General features: G+C 57.7%; 3 protein-coding genes across 3 annotated transcripts; 1 reads left to right on the top strand and 2 right to left on the bottom strand.

The window, feature by feature from the left end:
* Positions 1–1,076: 1,076 nt before the first annotated feature.
* BESB_010940 (poly(ADP-ribose) polymerase and DNA-Ligase Zn-finger region domain-containing protein) lies at positions 1,077–2,615 on the bottom strand (the record flags this gene model as incomplete). Its single annotated transcript, XM_029359848.1, has 2 exons — positions 1,077–1,956; positions 2,401–2,615. 2 exons carry the CDS (start codon positions 2,613–2,615, stop codon positions 1,077–1,079), a joined length of 1,095 nt encoding a protein of 364 aa, XP_029222761.1.
* A 3,266-nt stretch (positions 2,616–5,881) lies between these two features.
* Positions 5,882–9,460, top strand: BESB_010930 (uncharacterized protein; the record flags this gene model as incomplete). The annotated part of the gene is made up of 6 exons (XM_029359847.1): positions 5,882–6,930; positions 7,341–7,650; positions 7,815–7,911; positions 8,156–8,244; positions 8,581–8,701; positions 8,868–9,460. 6 exons carry the CDS (start codon positions 5,882–5,884, stop codon positions 9,458–9,460), a joined length of 2,259 nt encoding a protein of 752 aa, XP_029222760.1.
* Positions 9,461–10,821: 1,361 nt separating this feature from the next.
* On the bottom strand, positions 10,822–16,609 carry BESB_010920 (uncharacterized protein; the record flags this gene model as incomplete). Its single annotated transcript, XM_029359846.1, has 8 exons — positions 10,822–12,685; positions 12,934–13,024; positions 13,459–13,565; positions 13,972–14,026; positions 14,481–14,556; positions 15,070–15,219; positions 15,733–15,780; positions 16,340–16,609. The coding sequence occupies 8 exons, from the start codon at positions 16,607–16,609 to the stop codon at positions 10,822–10,824; spliced, it is 2,661 nt and encodes an 886-aa protein (XP_029222759.1).
* Positions 16,610–16,977: the final 368 nt, after the last annotated feature.

Below are 16,977 nucleotides of genomic sequence, written 5' to 3'. Positions count from 1 at the left end.
TGACGATATGCCAATGAATACTGCTCAAGATCTCCGCTAGCCACGTCTACCATCCGCGACAAAGATCCGTAACTGCCCACCATGCGTGGCCTATGCAAACTGCAGAACAAAACCTGTGCTTTGACCGAATGTAGATGCATATGCAGCCCCGAGATTGCTCTGATGGAAGAACATGCAGATGACCACAAGGACTGCGGTAAAGAAGGAGCGGCAGGGCATCCCGAAGATGAAACATAAATACATAATCAAAAGTACTGCATCTCCCGGGCTTGAATCTTTGAGTTATTGCATAAGCCGATGCCCCCCATTCCCCGCGTGAGCGTGATGCATATGAGGTTGCTGCACTTCTGCCGCATCTGCTTCCATTGGTAATGATGAACCTTTGACGATGCCCACGCGTGTCCATTTCATTTAGGATGATATGACCGGAACTGCGCAGTGCGTTGCGAGAGGTCGCACGAAAGTACGAGCTACCGTGCAAGGCTGTCTCTGTTAGTTTACGCATGCTAGGGACATTCGCGCCGAAGCTTCTAACCTCTGACAGAAGGCGCTATAGTTCACCAGGTTGATGCTCAAGGCGTTTGACTCCGCCGTGGGCGATCAGGTAGCCACTGCCCTCTTTCCGCAGCGTTATTTCTCAAAAACAGTCCCTTCTCGAGTGAGGGGGGAGGTTGATCGCTCTTGTCGTTATACAGCAGTCAGTGCGTAGTATTGTGCTTCATCTCGCGTTGCGAAGCAACACCTCGTTCAGAAGGTGACCGCGCGTGGTACCCAATAAAAGCTTCAGAGCAAAAACAATATCTGTTTCCCCACTTCTACAATCCCCCCAGCACTCCCACAGCAAGCAAAATTCTACTGTAGCCTTGGCAAATGCACATGATCCGCTCGTACTTGACTTCTCGTGCGTCCCCCCGTGCGTGTATCAAAAGGCTAAAATCTAATGCATACCTTATCTATTGCAAGTTGGCCGGCATAAGATCATCGCCAACCGAGACCGGGAATCACCAAAAGTTGCATGTAGAACGTTCAGTATAACCAACACGTCCAAGGGCACCGCAGCCTTCTCTCTCCAGGTTTCAGCGTTTCTTCCAAGGTAAGCGGACGACTTCCTTGCTCCTGAATCGACAACGCTGATAGTCTCCGTACTCATCTAGATATCCGGGGCAGCTGTAAACGCCGCTGTTTTGGTCGAAACGCAGAAACCCGTTGCTGCACTCAGGGCATTTTGGAATTGCTCCCAGAACCTCTCCTTCGGCCACCCGCTGGACAAGGTTATTCTTGCTCCCGCTGATTTTCTGGTCGTTAAGCCGGAGAATCTCTTTTAGCCTTGGAACTGTCACTTTCGACGCTTGTTCCGCAGCCACGTGGATTGCGCTATGGAGCTCAGGCGACAGAGGGCCCTCTTTCCGCTCTGCTTCCTTCTGCCCTTTCTCGCTCGCTTTCTTCTGTTCCCTCTCTTTAGTTTCCTTTTTCACAGTCCCTCGAGTCATGGCGGGAGAAATCTCAGGCCCGGATCTGCCCTTCTTCCTCGCCCTCTGTGTCAACTCTCTGGCGTCTTCTTCGTCGCCCTTCGTACTGCCAGGCAGTTTTCCCCTTCCTTTTGCTTTGGGACTGCGGGTGATATCTTGCTTGCGTCCTGCCTTCGAGTGTGTCTGCCCACTGTCTACACCTGCCACCTCTTTCTTGGGCGGCTTCATCTTTTTCCGCTCGTTCCGGGACCCCATCGAATCAATAAATTTCGCGCTTTCCTCTTCTCGTTCTGAGCTCAGGAACTGCTCGTCTGTCGGTGCGTCCGGGTCGCTGTGGCTGAAAGGCTTCGGCAACTCGCCCTTGCGTGCAGCCGCGACAAATTCGCGCAACTCTCGCTGGTCCTTTTTGGACAACTCCTCCCACCCAATAAACACCTCTGGGTGGTCAATGTTACTCCGCCACCACTGCGATGATGCTCGGAATTTCCTGGAAAAGACGCACGAAGGAAAACCAGGTACTACCTCGAGATGCCTTTGGCGGGGTGGCGTAATCATCCATCCCATGAGAAGCAAACGCTGTGGGAACTCGGGCGGGCACCATTGAGAACCGCGCACAATGACGTCCCTGTACGTATGAGTGCGTGACGGACACAAGAAGTAGGGGTAGTGGATCGCAATAGCAGTCGAACGGTGCTTCACACAAGGGAAGTTACTGCGCGGCGGCTTATGCCATGCTTTAAGAGCGGTTTCTCCGTACGTTCGTTCATGAAATACTCCAGGGAACAACTGTGGGAAACGAGCATCGGCAAAGTCCAGGGATACCGCCCTGCACACGCAGATATGTTATACCTGCACCTACAGAGAGCACTGAGACACACGTAGTCACACCGCGTGCAATGACTCATTCGCTCGGGGTCACTATAGCCTGTACCTGAAACAGTTAGCATGGCACCACCGCGGAGCCTCGCTTGCGATAGTTCGCTGCTTGTTCAGTTGAGTGTCGTCGGTGGGAATCGCAGGCTCAGCGAACGGCTGGCTGGTCGCGAGGCGGAGTTGTCCTTTCGGAATAGAGCTGTTGCACACCCTGCAACGAGCTCGCCCGCTGGGGGCATACTCACAGTGGAAGACGATTTCTTTCTTCGACATCGTGGGGTCCTTTACGCAACAGTTTTTTCGGAGGAATCAAAAAACCTACGACAGCAACGCGCGACGAGGGATGAGATCGTCCCTGGAACAGACAAACCTCTGTAATACACAGGTATACCTTGCGGATGAGGAAGGTGTCTCACGATCGTGACCTTGCCCTTTTCCAGCCGCGGATCTCGCGCAGCGAACACTAAATGCATGCCGCGCTGGAGCAGGCAAAACGCGGCGATCCTCTAGAGTCTGAAACGCCCTTGAAAAACCTCCTCAGCGAAGAGAGAAACTGCAGTAGCTTTGCGGCTTTCTTAATGTGCACGGACCACGGTAGACAGCCACCGAGCACACAAGGCGCCTTCAGCATTTCCTGTAATAGACGGCAGGCAACTGCACGAGAGAAGAAAGGACTGTGTAAGTCATAAAGCACGGATGGCGAGAAGAAGCCCGGAACGTCAACAAGCGGATATCTTGCCAGCGACTAAAAAACATTCGGCATGCCATGCCATACTGTCGATGGGAAACGCACGCTCGCGGCAACCGCCCATGCATGGTATAGCTGTGAGCGATAGTTTTTCGCTGGCGTCTGCTGTGTTGAGAACAAAGGACAGGCCAAATCATGACACTCTTTGAAGTCGCTTTTTCTGTTTTGCTGAACACACCATCACTCCACTAGTCGCGTTGCCGTGCCCGACCACCACAGCTTGTACGGCTGCTAGCTCGGCTGGCCCGTCCAGGCGGCGCAGCAATTGCGCTGGCCGCAAAAAAAGCAGCCTTTCTGGTCCCTTCACTGGTGGGGAGCGGGTGTGGCAGCTATCCTAGCTTACAGTCGTATCCCTGCAGCCCTTTTCATGGAGCGCAGGTAGAAAGGAGCCAAATGGGCAAGAATCTGTCAGTCAGTTCCCGCCGTGGAGCTGACGAGGACTGACCGACGTTTTCGCCTCAGTGGGCATCGGTGTTGCGGCTCGCACAGCCCTCAGGGCCGTTGCTGAAGCAATGCTGAACAACCCGTTTTACGTGTGTGAGAGCGGAGGGAACTGGTCCTGCAGAAATATAAATAGCTCGCGAATCAGATGGCGACGAACAAAATCAACACGCAGCAGAGTCTTAGCACTGAGCCAAGATTGTTTTGCAGGGGGGCGAACACACGTTCTTCAAGACGTACTGGCTCACGCGACTGGCGACCTGCTGTCTACTTCTCATAGCAATGGCCATATCTTGCGAAGCTTTGCACAGAGGCATCTGGTACCACTGAGGTCGTCCTCCTCATATGCAGGATACTTGGTGGCTCATGTGCCCTGGTTGTCACTCACTGCCGGTTGGTCCGGCATCTGGGGCAGGAAGGTATCATCATCTAGATGAGCTTTCAGATGCCACCCAAAGATAAAGTGCAAAAAATCTAGATCCGTGCTGAGAGGATGACAGTTGAAAAAAAAAGCATTCCCCCGAAGTGCTTCAGACCGCTGGTTCAGCTGTTGTCGTCAACGCCGTCGGAGCTGTTGAAGGCTCACGGACAGGCGTGCGTCATACGAAGCTCAACGACTGAAGAAGGGTTCGCGTCAAGGGTGGAACTGGGCTTCCAGATCTAACTGCGGTTGCGATCGTATCAGACATCACACTGTTCGCTCACTGCATGGCGCTACGAAAACGCCATGATTTTGTTCCCCGTCTGTTCGTTTCCATCCTGTTTGCGGATTGAAGTGAAATGCGGACAGTCCTTCCTTACATCTGTTCGATTTGTCGGTTGTTGTTTTCCGTGCATATGTCTTCCTGTCTTGCAGCATTCCAAGGTAAGGCCGAGAGTCTAGCTAGCGTGCTGGTCCGAGAGACGACGTGTTCGTGCGGATAAGACAACACTGTAGAGCACCGCGCGCGCTCTGCGGGCAAGGGTATCTCGCCGGGTCATGAATAGCATTCGCCGGCGAGAAGCGTGGGTCTGCTCTCGAGCGAGACGCCACAACCCCCCTTGTCGTAGCTCTTTACGACTGGGAAGGACGCGCCACTGTGGAACACTCGGAAAAGCCCAGAGCTTGTTGATTCTGCTCTCGCAGAAACCTGGAGCCCTTGTGACGCCGCAGTTGGCATTCCCTCACAGTAGCATCCTCCTCCATTGCTGCTAATGTGGTGGGCTGTTTTTATCTTGCGAACAGGTGAGTATACGCAGCTGCGCGACGCCCACCTCAGACACACAGCTTGTGCTGCGCTGCGGGCGGTCCTCACATTTTTCTCCCGCTATAGTTTTGCGGTCACTGCACTCTACTAACTTGTCTGCAAGCATCTCCGGGTGCAGAACGAGCTGTCGCGAAAAGGTGAGTCACTCGCGCAGACTTGAGCCCATCTCCACAGCAAGTTATTGGTGGCCTGCTCGAGTCACGTGCGCGGGGGCCGGGTGGGCGTTGCATGTTTGTATGGCAGCTAGTCAATCGCCCCGTGCACTGTTTTTTGTAGGGCGCGACATTTCGTTCAGTTTTTGACGCTGCCGCACCCCGGCTCCCGAATGCCGCTGATTCGCATTCAGCTTTTGAACTGAACGCACGCTCATGGTAAGAAGAATCGTGCGGTTGCACGTAGTGAAACGCCCTCGTTCGCTTCCCTGTCTTGTTGTGGGCGACTGCGCGTCCGGCAAGACAAGGAATTTGTCGGGGTGCCCGTATTTGAGCTGATGTCTGGTGTTTCTGTACCAATTTGACTCGACAGTCTGTTTCATGCAGTGACGGTGTCTTTTATTCTGCCGTCGGTAGCTGGGCATAGAATCGCCGAGGCGTTCGCTTCTAGCTGAGGCTCGTTCTTCCCTCGACTGTGCCCGGCGGAGAAGAGGGTCTGTGCAACTGCGAGCTCAAAGAGTTCCACGGAATCATCGCAATTCGAAAGAAGGCGAGTCACGAGGACTGCCGTCATCTGATAAGGTCCGGAAGCTCGACAGAGGGGAGTGCAACTGTTCGAGGCCGCGGCTGTCGTGTCTTCGAACCGTGCTGAGGGGGCAGGTCCATTTTCGTGCCCTTCCTCGACTGGAAGCCGGACATCTGCATTACCAGCCCTCAAAAAAAACAGTAGTTTGCGCCCCTCGTGAGCTGTATCTGCTTGCCGAGTTTTTCGAAGTGCCGGTCCCCCGGCCCCTTTCACATGCGTCGTGCTGCGTATATCTGCAGTTGGTAAACGACAGCTGACCATACAGGGTCGATGCTCACCCGCCTTATTCCAGAAAAGCTTTGCCCGGTCCGTGAGGCCAGCCTCCGCCGCGGAAAAATCCACATTTACTGTTCTGCTCAGCTACTATGGCATTTGAAAGCCAGATATCTCCCCCCTCTTTCCAATACAAGGTGTTGGCACCTCCGCGGCCGAAGGACGCGGCGGCACCAGCCCAGCCTCCCCAGGCCCATCCTCCCAAATCGGGCCGGAATGGATTTTTCTATTTTTCTTCGGCTAGCGCCTCTCAGGATGCTTCGTCTATTCCGGAGAGGAGCCCTGTTCGTCGCTGCGACCCTGCCTTGCCCGCGAAAGGGTCTTCCGCCGCGCCATTTTCAGCTTCCGCAACCTGTCGTGAGCGCCTCGTCGATGTGCGGCTTCAGCCCGCGGCCGGCGGAAGATCAGAGAATCCACGCCCAGTCGCCTCCCCCCCTCTCCCTCAGCGGATGCCGCGACTGAGCCAGGGCTTTGATCGACAGGATCGTGGTGTAGCGCTGGAAATGGCAGCGCGGGTCATTTTAGGTGAGGAACCAGTCCGTCCGCTGATTCCGCGGACCGGCTTCGACTTCGCTTCTTCAACAGTCCGCTTCGCGAGACGCAGCGAGGCCGCAGACGCAGACGCGCAGCGAGAAGAGAGAGGCGGACGTCGGAGGAAGCAGATGCAGTTTGAAGGATGCGAGGAGGAATTTCTTTCCCTGGATCACGTGAAGGCGGCGACGCAGGCGGCGGCGCCTTCCTCGAGTCGCTTACCAGACGCTTTCGCGGAGGCCAAAGCCGCGCGGAGGCCTCTTGGCCAGTCCGAAGGAAACCATGCGTCAAGGCGAGCCCCCTGCAAAAAGGAACCCGTCTTGCCCAGAGGCAAGGTCCACGTTCCTCCGGTCGCCGCAGATGAAGTTGCTCTGTTCACGAAGTTGCAGGAAACGGAAGTCGTCACAAAAGACGACTCGAAATCGATGGCGACGCGCATGCGCTGTCGAAACGTTCTGCTTTGCTACGCACTCCTCGACCCCTACAACCAGGGCTACATTGATGTTCAAGAAGCCTGTGACATCATCGGGAACATCCATAAACAAGATAAAGAAGTCGCAGAGCTCCTCCTGGCGCAGCTCCAGGAGGTGCTTGCATTCGTCTCCGCCAGGTAGGACCCCCAGCACGTGAACCGGCTGCTGTGACTGGAGTGCCAGAGCTTTACCCGGCAAGCCGAAACGGCATTCCGCGGATCCTGGCGAATGCCATTGGTTTTCTGCGCGACGGCAGACTTTTGTTGGGACGCAGGCGGATTCTCACGCTGGGTGCGAAGCACGCACGTTTTCTGTTGAACGTCCTGTTGAGGAGGGCGCGCTCCACTCGGACCGCGATTACAGATATGCGGGCGCCGATCGACGAGTTCGGGACGTAGGGATTAGCCAGCTGCGCCCTCAAGGCTCATTAAACCGCGGGGCCCGCTTCGGCTCGATGCCTCATCGTTGTCGTCCGCTCGCGGGTCGTGGAGCCACTACGGGCTGTCTTTCTTCAGTTCGCCCGCTGTGTGTCCCTTTTTGCCTGCAGAGGCGTCATCGAGAAACAGGATTTTTTGACGCAGGTCCTTCGGCGTGTCGAGTCTGACATTGCAGGGCTGACGCCGTTCCACTGTCTGCGGAATAGCTCAAACCCGATCGCTGCCGCGTGGCAGCGGGGACGCCCCTTCACCACTGTGTTGAACCGCAGCTTCTACCAGGGCGACTACGTGCCCGCAGGCGTCAAGCAGCACGCGCACCAAGCCGAAGCGTTTGGGATGCAGTTCAGTTTGCAGCGCCGCGGCGGTGGGCGGGTCGCGGTTCAGACGGCGGAGCCGGTCGTCTCCCAAGCGCGGCCGCGGGTGAGTTAGGAAGCGCAAACGCCTCAGACGGCGCAGGCAAGCTGCGCTCAGGTTGCCCGCACAACAGGCGCCCGATCAGACCGCCCGCGCTCGCGGCTCGGCAGACTCGGGGACTGCCCTATGTGTTGCTTGCTTTGTGCGGAATCCTCTCCCGCGTCTCGCAGGCCAGGGGAACGCTGGCGGACCACATTCGGCGCGGAAAGCTGCGGCGGCTGAAGAAGGAGCAGCAGATCAAGGAGGACCTCGTGCACAAGGAACTTTGTAAGCGTGTGACGCAGACACCCGAGCGCCTCTGCGTGGGCTCGTCGGCCTCCAGGGGCCCGGCCCCAGGAGGCAGATCGCGGAGAAAAACTCAAACAGCTGGTTCACTACGCTGTGGAAGCAGCGTTTCCGTCTGTGACTCAGCGTGCTGCCACAGAACAGCCGTTTGAAAATCGCCCAATCCCAGCGGTGGCCTCTCGTATACAAACATTCGCCCCAGAGGCTTACTTGCGTTGTTCCGTAGCCGAATGCACATTCCACCCGAAAACGACGCCCCTTCGGCCGGCCTCAGAGCCCTTTCCGTCAAGAGAAAAGGTTCGCAGAATGGTTGAGGTGAGTCGATTTTGTGTGCTGGCGTGTGAAGACTCTTCGATTCGGCCCTGGGCTAGAGAGAAGACTTTTTCGTCGCGACCAGCTCTTCACCGTCGCCTCTGGGAACCCATGTCTGCCAGACTAGCTCCCGCTAACTCTCAAGTCCTCTCTCTCGGTTGTCTCTTGGCTCGCCTCCGGCGCGACAGCAGACACCAGCGTCTTTAGGGTGTAGCGACTTCGGGAGTGCTTTTGCCGCTTTGCATGCATCTTCGGCGGGGGATCTGGGTGGCCGTAGGCGAAGCCGATTACTGAGTTGCCGCTCGCTGTAGTCTTCGATTGCCCCCTCGAAATCCTCAGGAGCAGGACAATGCTGCGAGGCGGCGTGGCCTCTTCATCGAGCACGACGTCGCGGACGCCTCGGAGCATGTACTCGCTCTCCCCCCTGAGCTGAGCGAAGAAGACAAAAAAGCGATACAGAGTGAGTGAAGGGGGAGAGGACCGGGGGGGGGGGGGGTCACGCAGCCCGGGAGGTGCAACAGTTTGTCTCTTCACTGAGCGGCGACAGCTGCTCTGCCCCCCCAGGCACTCAAACGCAAGCCTCAAGGCGTGAAGCGCTGCTGTCCTGAATGTGTGTCTGCGAACAGAGCAACACGAGAAGGACCACGGGCTCGTCTCGAACGAAGGCGCCGGGAACTTTGTCACATGGGTGATGCATAAAGGCGATCCGGGTATGAATCCGCTGGAGTGGAGAGACACACTAAAGGAGAAACAGCTTCCGGAAGTGCCGCTCGACAACGACGACGACTTTGGCTGGTCCACATGCGACATCCGTCGCTTGCTTGAGGCGGACGTCAAGCCGGAGCCGATCGCGCTGAAGGCGCCTCTGGGGCTGGAGCGCGGAAAGCCGGACTTGAGGCACAGCCAGCCGAGGCTCCGCGGCCCTGTGCCGTTTGGCGACATTTTCATTCAGGCGCCATACGTTGCCGAGCGACAGTGCAGCAAGTTTGACAGGCTCGTCCCCGACGCGCCGGAGCCGCTCGACGACGGGATGAGCCGCATTGGGATGTACGAATCAGAGAATCGTCTGCGCATCGACGCGCTTCCGGCATACTACCGCCAGCCTCTCCGCACCCTCGTCGAATGCAAAGACTCGCAAGACGGTGGGCGGCTCCCGACCAAAAAAGAGAAAGCTGCGCGACTGCAGCAGTACTTACGGATCCTCGAGGAAACGTGTTGACGATTCGAGTCCTCCGCAGAGCTAGGCCCGCCCCTCCCCCAGAGAAGAACCTCCGAGTGCCGGAGTTTGCGAAGCTTGGCAAATGTACGCGTGCGTTAGCTTCGATCTCTCCGCTGAACGTGCCTAATGACATCTAACCATGCGAACGGGCGCTTCTTCTGTGGACTAACCTGTGTCGCTCCATGCCGCACAACGTGAATTTTTTTTCTAAACTTAAATATCAAATAGAACTAGAAATGGTCTTTTACTTGGCTGCGAAAACCAAATATAATCTGCAGTAAACTGTCCCCGTAGACGCCAACGGGTGCCTCTCCCAGGCAAAGGCACGCTCCAGAGTCAGCCAGAGCTTCCGAAAGACGCTGCAAGCGTGGCCTCAGGGCACTCTGCCGGCAGTAGAGGAGAGACAAGGAAAAGAACAGTACGCCATGCAAAGCCTCCGGACGCATCTTAGTCTCCCCAGCGACCTGCGGAACGCCATCAAAGCCGGAACTCTCAGCTGCTCTCCCGCGTCGTCGCATCACTCACCAGCCCTCTGGGGTCGCTCTCGCGCGTGTCTACCGCTGTCCCGGTGGTCAGTTCGAGCTGATCAGGTTTTTGGGGCCTAAACATTCAGTTCAGTAGCAAATCGTGTAGGGCTGTCCGGCTGAGTCAAACAAAAGGACTGTCCAAGAGCAGCTGCTGCGCAGTTATCGTTGACGTCACACGTAGTGGAAGCAGCAACAACGTTCTGTTGCCTTTTTCAAAGCGCCGAGAGATCTAGATTTGAGACAGAGCTGCATGCTAAAACACACCCCTCCCTCCTGGCGAGGAGCACGTCCATCGCCCAAGAAAGCACGCTCCAGCTACCTGTGGTTCGTGCAATTGCAGTGAGGAATGGACACGCCCACCGCCCCCTACACTGCTGAAGGAACGTGTTGGGTTCTCTACGACTGCCTTTAGTTTCGGAAAACGTGGCGTTTTGGGCTGCAGGCCTTCTCGTGTCTGCGCAGCGCCGGCTTCTACCGTTCTTGACACTAGCAGGCACCGGGGCTCGTCAAGCGGGGCGGCTAAAAGATCGATACAGTATGATGAGGAGCATAAGAGTTTGGTGCCCTGCACCCGTGAGTCCACTGAGGATCACCAGCCGCGAAGCTGTTCGTGGGCTCCGCTGCCTCCAGATGGGCAAAACTTCGGTTTCGCCTGAGCCCGCCGGATGAGCGTGGCCCCTCTCCATGCCAAATTCACTCGCTTGAACGCAGCTCAGTGCTCAGCGCAGCACCGCATATCCACACGTCCACGGTCCACGTGTGTCCCGCGTGCGCTCTCGGCGTCCTCGATACTCAGATACGCAAGAGAGGCCGAATCCAGCAAAAACAGCCGCCTCACCGCCTCACTCTTGAGAGGTCGAGCGGCGAAACGGGAGGCCTGGACGACGCACTACTTCCTCCGTCCCCTCCGAAGGTCTGGCTCCCCGAGCCCCGGCGCACACTGTCGTCTTCGTCTCTCGACTCTGCCCGCGATGCGACGGAGAGCATGCGTCGGGGGCCCATGGCGAGGCCCACGCCGCCGAAACTTCGAGACGAGGCGAGTGGTGACGCTAGCGTCCGACTCAGCGAGCGACCAGGTCCTCCGAACTTGCTGGAAGCTGCGGGCGACCCCCGGCTTCGCCCGCGGTGGCGACGCTCCGCCCCGGAACGACGTGTCCCGCGGTGGACCTCCCTCCGCGCACTCGGCAGAGGAGACCCAACCGCTCCAAGAAAGGCCCCCGACTGCAGCCTACTTAACACGCGCGGAGACGCCTGCGGACTGGGTGTGACGGACTGGACGAGCGGGCTAACCACGGTGCGCGAGGCGAAGCGCCGCGGCGGCGCCCGAGAGCCCTCGTCTTTTTCGTAGTAGTACGGAGAGACTGGCAGTGGCGCCGGCGAAACTGGCTCCGTCTTCCGATCGAGGGACTTCCCGCGGCTGCGCGCAGGCGGGACGAGGTCATCCTCCGATTCAAGGAATCTCTCTGTCTCGGCGTCTTCCCGCCACTCGTCGTCCCGCCCAGATCGTTGACTGTCACGTCCGTCGCGAGAGGAGGGCGGCTCAGACTCCTCGAAAAGCGAGCCTGCGACGGAGTTTCTTCGCTGCCAGGCGTCCTCGGTCTCTTCACGAGGCGAGATCACGCTCTCGTCCTCACGCGAAACAGGGGTGCTGACTGTCTGCTCGTCGTCTCCGCTGACGGACCTCTCTTTCCACTCTTCCTCACTTCGGCTCGGCGCAAACTCCGAGCGGCGACTAGGCCCGTTACTCTGTTTATCGCCTGCGGGTCGTAGCATCGCGCCGCTGTCTTCACCTCGCTCAGTCAGTTCATCGCTGCGCGTGCCGCGAGGCGGCTTCACACCAAACGCTTCAGACCGCGTCCCTCCCTCTGAATACCGCTTTCTTTCCACGTTCGCCCCCGAAGGCCGCGCGCCTGGGCCGCCTGCCGCCGAAGATCTTCGGCGGCAGACGGCCTTCACTGAAATCGAAGCGCCCTCAGTTCCGCGCTGGCCCTCTGAGAAACCAGGCCGGGGGCGTACTTCTTCATCTTCGTCTCGCTCTCTCTGTCTCAAGCTCGACCTCCGTCGATCGCGTCTCTCCAGCTCGTCGTCTCGCGCTATGTCATCAACTCGGCGAAGTAGGTGCGAGACGCGCCCAGTCCCCCGGCGACGCGTGGTGTGGTCACCTTCTTCCTCCTCGTGCTCTTCGTCTCTACGCTCCCAAGCTCGCGACCTCCGAGGGGCTTCTTCCTCTCTCGAACTCTTGAAGAGAATCGCGCGCGGGGGCCCCGGCCGATGCGGAACGCCGTCGACGGCTGGAGCACACCTGAGCCGAGTAGACCGTTTCCCGCTCTGAGTCGATTTCCTTCTGCCGGCTTCAGCGCTGTCAGTGACCTCCCGACCTGTGCTTTGAGTCTCTCTCTTTTCCTTGCCGTCATCCGTGAAGAGGAGCTTCGACAAGACGCCATGAAACAGAGAACTCGGCTCCTCTCGCTTCTTCGCCTTTGACCCTCGAGGCCGCGCAGTCTCGTCGTCGTCTTCGTCTCGCATTCGCTCGCCGGGCTGCAGCCAGGTGCGGGGCTCTTCGCTTCTTGCTTCGGTGCCTCGCCGGCTGGCCTTGGCTCGCCACGCCACAAATGGAGATGCCTCGCGGCCCTCAGGGCGCCTCGCGGGCCGCGACTCTGCGGCGGAGGCGCGCGGCCACCGCACCATGCCTGGCTGACTGAAGGGAGAAAACAAAGATTACGCACGCACGAAGCAGCTGTCGAAAGACCTCCAGCTCACGATACTTCCAGCGCGCAGAGAGGCGTGAACCCAGCCCCTTTGCCCTTCCTATCTTCGTGAGGTGCTGTGAAGCAGCAGAGCCCGCGCCCCAGCTCAGCGTGCGCAGGCTCGCGGCTTCGGCGCCCTTGGCGACTCGCGGAGTGCAAGCAGCTCGACGACGAAGCCAACCACCCGCATGGCGCCTACGCAGATTCGATCGACCCGACGTGTCTCCCTTTCCGCTGCCAGGGACCCTCTCCGCTAAACACGGGCTCCTCGCGATCGAGGACGCCAATTCCTGAGAGCGACACACAGATAGAAAGACAAGCTACCGACGGCCGCATGAGCCCCCTCTTTTTCAGCGGAGAGAACAGCATACAGAGGGTACCAACACTTCTTAAAAAATCCTTGAACCGCGAATCTCAAACGCGGACAGATAAACGGGTCTTACGGCGCGCCCGTAGCTTCATTCGCAGCTCACCCTGCGCCCTACTCCGACGCTAGCAAGCCCCGAACGCACTCGAGGAGCTGGCGAGGATTGGGAGCAAACGAACAGGAAGGAGACCCACTGCGCAGTACACCCCAAATATGAAAACCGTGGTGCTGAGTCGAAGGAGAGCCATTTGCAACGGAGAACAGAATAAACCGTTGCGCCTTTGCATCATCGCGCGCGGCTCACAGCGGTGCCTGATGCCTCGCGGTCGCTCAAACGGAGAGGCGCCGTGAACTCACCGTCTTCTGTCCAGTTGCCGAAGCGACAGATGCCCCGCAGCCGCTTCGTCTCATCAGCGTAAATGTCTCGCTGAAACCGCAGTTCGTCGAGTTCGCTGTGCAGCAGCCTGCGAGGAGAGAGGCACGAAACTCATACACGGCGGAGAGTGACCCTTGGGACGCTTGCCGCAGACACATTCGCGCACTGCGGTTAGCCAACGTGAATGCCTGAAAGGCGGCGTTGTGCGTCACTCCATGTCAGTGAACCGGCTTGCAATGCCGATTCACACTGTACGGGATTGCTTCTGCTTCACGTAGTATGCAGTGTTGCAACGCCGCCTACTGGGCGAATGTATTTGAGGGACCGCACGGACTGGTAGCACGCAGATACGGCACAGCTTTCCCTTGGGGTTGACTCCAACTGACTCGAGTGCAGGATGCCGCTCTGGGGGCCGCCTCCCTCGACCCTAGACCCCCCCGCATTCGCGAAAAAGCACCCGAAGCTCCGAGACGACCTCCGTCTTCGCAACTCACCAGATGACTCTCTGTAGATCCTTGACCTGACCCAAGAGACGCGACTCCGCGTAGCCTGCATCGACAGAAAAAACAAGAATGGAGCCGCCTGCCCTAGACACGCACGTGGCAGAACATCACAGCCGCTCCTACGACTTCGAGCGAGACGCCTGCCGTCGTGCGCGGGCACCTGCCGACTGAAGAATGCGCATGCACCGCGTAGAAAAACTCCTACGGCCCCACCCGCGTACGAGAGAGACGTGCGCGTACCGAGGCAAACCGCCTCCCTCCCCTCCTCAGTAGAGTTCGTATGCGTAGCGCGGCAGCCACCATGGCGACCCGACGACAGAGCGCACTGGGCACCTCTGCGTCAGGTCGCTTGCTCGCGTGCTTCGCTTGGTGAGCACGCTTTACGAGCCTGTCCAGACACCGCTGAACCCCAAACGCTGAACGACGCTGGGAGGGAGGTGGGCAGGCCTCGGTAGTGACCCTCTTGAACGTGCCGAGCCTAGCGCGCATGCAAGCCGTACCTTGGGCCTCCACGACCATGGAGTCGTAGCGCAGGCAGATGTCGTCGATCGTTCTCTGGAGGCGGCGCTCTGTTTGCTGGCGACAGAGGGCAGAGAAGCACAGACACAAGGACACACGAAGGAAGTCACCCTCTCCTCGTCCACACAGCGTCGCCGCTCCGCGAACACAGCCCTTCTGAGAGGCTTCAAGTATACAGAACTTAAACAGACGACAAATCAGATCTCCATACATATAAACAAGACGCAGGCTTCGGCGTTTTCCTGCCTCTGCTGCGAGTGCACACGACGCTAACGCATGGCACTCAAGCCCCCTGACCTACCACACTCTCCGTGAGATGACGAAGAAACGGATACACGAGGACTTTAATGACTGAGCACGTAGACTTACACAAGTAGACAAGGCACTCAATAGTATCCTCTAATGTCTTTGCTACCCTTTTATGCCTGAAAACGCCATCGCGGAGTCGCTGAAGGTTCGTCTGCATCACTGCGACATCACAAGTTTATTGCAAGCTCTCGCCGATATAACCGTGAAACGGGTCAGAGACTTCTGACCTGTCTCGAATGCTTCGAAGGATTCCTGCCCTACCTGAATGCGACGGCAGTCTTCCTCGTACTCAAGGAGGCGTAGGTCAAGCCCCTGCTTGAAGAGGAGAATGGTGTCGTCAAACTCTCCAACAACTCGCCCGTCTTCGTCCAAGTAAGGTGCGATGAAGGACGCCAGCTTCGCCTGGTCTTCCTGAAGATTTTCACGGAAGCAGAGGAGAGACTGAGCACTGTGAACGAAATCTGCCGGCGGAATGCTGCCTCCTCCAGCATCTGCCGAGTGAGGCGTGCGTATGCCAGGCGATCGCCTCACCACACTTCTGTTCATACACGTTCGTTGGATTCAGAATCTACATGCCTCTAAAAAATATTTATCTACAGCTGTGTGAACAATATTTATCAAGGCGAACGCGTGAATAAGGACAGAAATCTGGCAGCACGCTATCGACCGAAACTGCCGCTAGAGAAGAGCACCGTCAAATACCCTTTCTCATCTTGAAATGTAGGCGCCCGGCGATGTTCAGTGACAGACGCACAGTCCTCGTGTTGCATATATATGTAAAAATGAAATCACTCTCCTACAAAGCATGTACGGAAACGCGTCAACATGTCATGCAAGTTTGTAGCCACAACGGATGCTACATTCCTCCGGCACGTCATGCGCACAAGATAAGGCCTCTCATGGCGCCTAGTTTCAGTGGCGTACCAGGAGAAGGCTGTGCTCCGCGGTGATCTCGGCTAGCTGCTGCTGATACTGCAAAAAGCACAAGTAAATAAAATCTCACAGGATGACTCATCGCTCGCCTTCATCGCTGGCAGATTCCAAAAAACGATTCGCCCACGCGCATGGAAAGTTCAGTGTCTACACGCGAACTCACGCCCACCCAGAGGCGCGCTCTCTCCAAGGCACGTCTACAACGTATATCAATTGATACTCAAAAAGGCATTGTGGCGGCAGCCCAACCTGGTAAGACTCCAGAACTAGTAGGCCAGCCATCTTGGCCACAACCAACAAGCGTCACGCCTGATGTCCTGCAGTTGGATCGAGTCTTTCGCTTCCAAGCTCGAATTCACGGAATGACAAACCGTTTTTCTCGTCCTTTTCCTCCTAAAGAAGATTGCCCTCCACGCCTCCGTCCTCTCGGGGTTTTAGGCTGCCGCCTCTCTGTCATGACCCCGCCGCCTCTCTCTCTCTCCTCCCCCTCCCCCTCTCTCCCCCCACTCAAGGGGCTGTGTTCATTCCTGCGAGCCACTACGCGCCTCCTGAGAATCCCGGCGTTCCGCTGATTTTCCGTTTCGTCTGCAGTGCTCACCAAATCGACGAGTGCAGCAATCTCTGCATTTGCCACTGCGAGACTCGGAGGCAAGAGGGTTTGATGGAACGGCGCGGGCCCCGCGGGCCCCCCAGAAGGCGCCCAGGGATAGCCCCCGCCCGGGGGCGGTGCAGGCGGAGAGCCCGTGAACGAAAACCGGGGCGGAGCTGGCGAAGACATCGGAGGCGCCACTGGCGGGGGGACAGGGAAGAAAGGCCTCGCTGCTCCCCCGCCTGGAGCCCGCGGGGCCACACGTGCCGGAATCGTCATCCTGGTGCCGGTCAAGGCGTCCGGAGGACGAAAAGTTCTCACCGCCGGAGGCCCAGTCCCCCTTCCCAAGAAGAATGCAAGTGCTCTCCTTCACTGCCCGCGGATGGACGAAAGTGGAGAATCTCTCTGCCTCCGCACAGCCCAGGAAAAAGCGGTGACCTCGATTAGGGCCGTGAGATGCAGCACACGCGGACGGCGGCGTTTTGCCTATGCATGCAGTAGCGAATACAACTATGTGTCTCTCCACACTCTGAATGAGAGAAAAGCCACTCGCACACAAGGTGACAGGTGGAGACAGTCAGGCATCGAGAAAGAAAAGGACTGTCCAGGGCGGATGCCTAGAGAGAGAAGGTAAGGAAAAGCCAGCA

This window comes from Besnoitia besnoiti, chromosome I, assembly GCF_002563875.1.
Source record: "Besnoitia besnoiti strain Bb-Ger1 chromosome I, whole genome shotgun sequence".
Taxonomy (NCBI): Eukaryota; Apicomplexa; class Conoidasida; order Eucoccidiorida; family Sarcocystidae; genus Besnoitia; species Besnoitia besnoiti.
The sequence above is the reverse complement of the archived record's forward strand: the minus strand, read 5'-3'. Positions and strand labels throughout refer to the sequence as shown.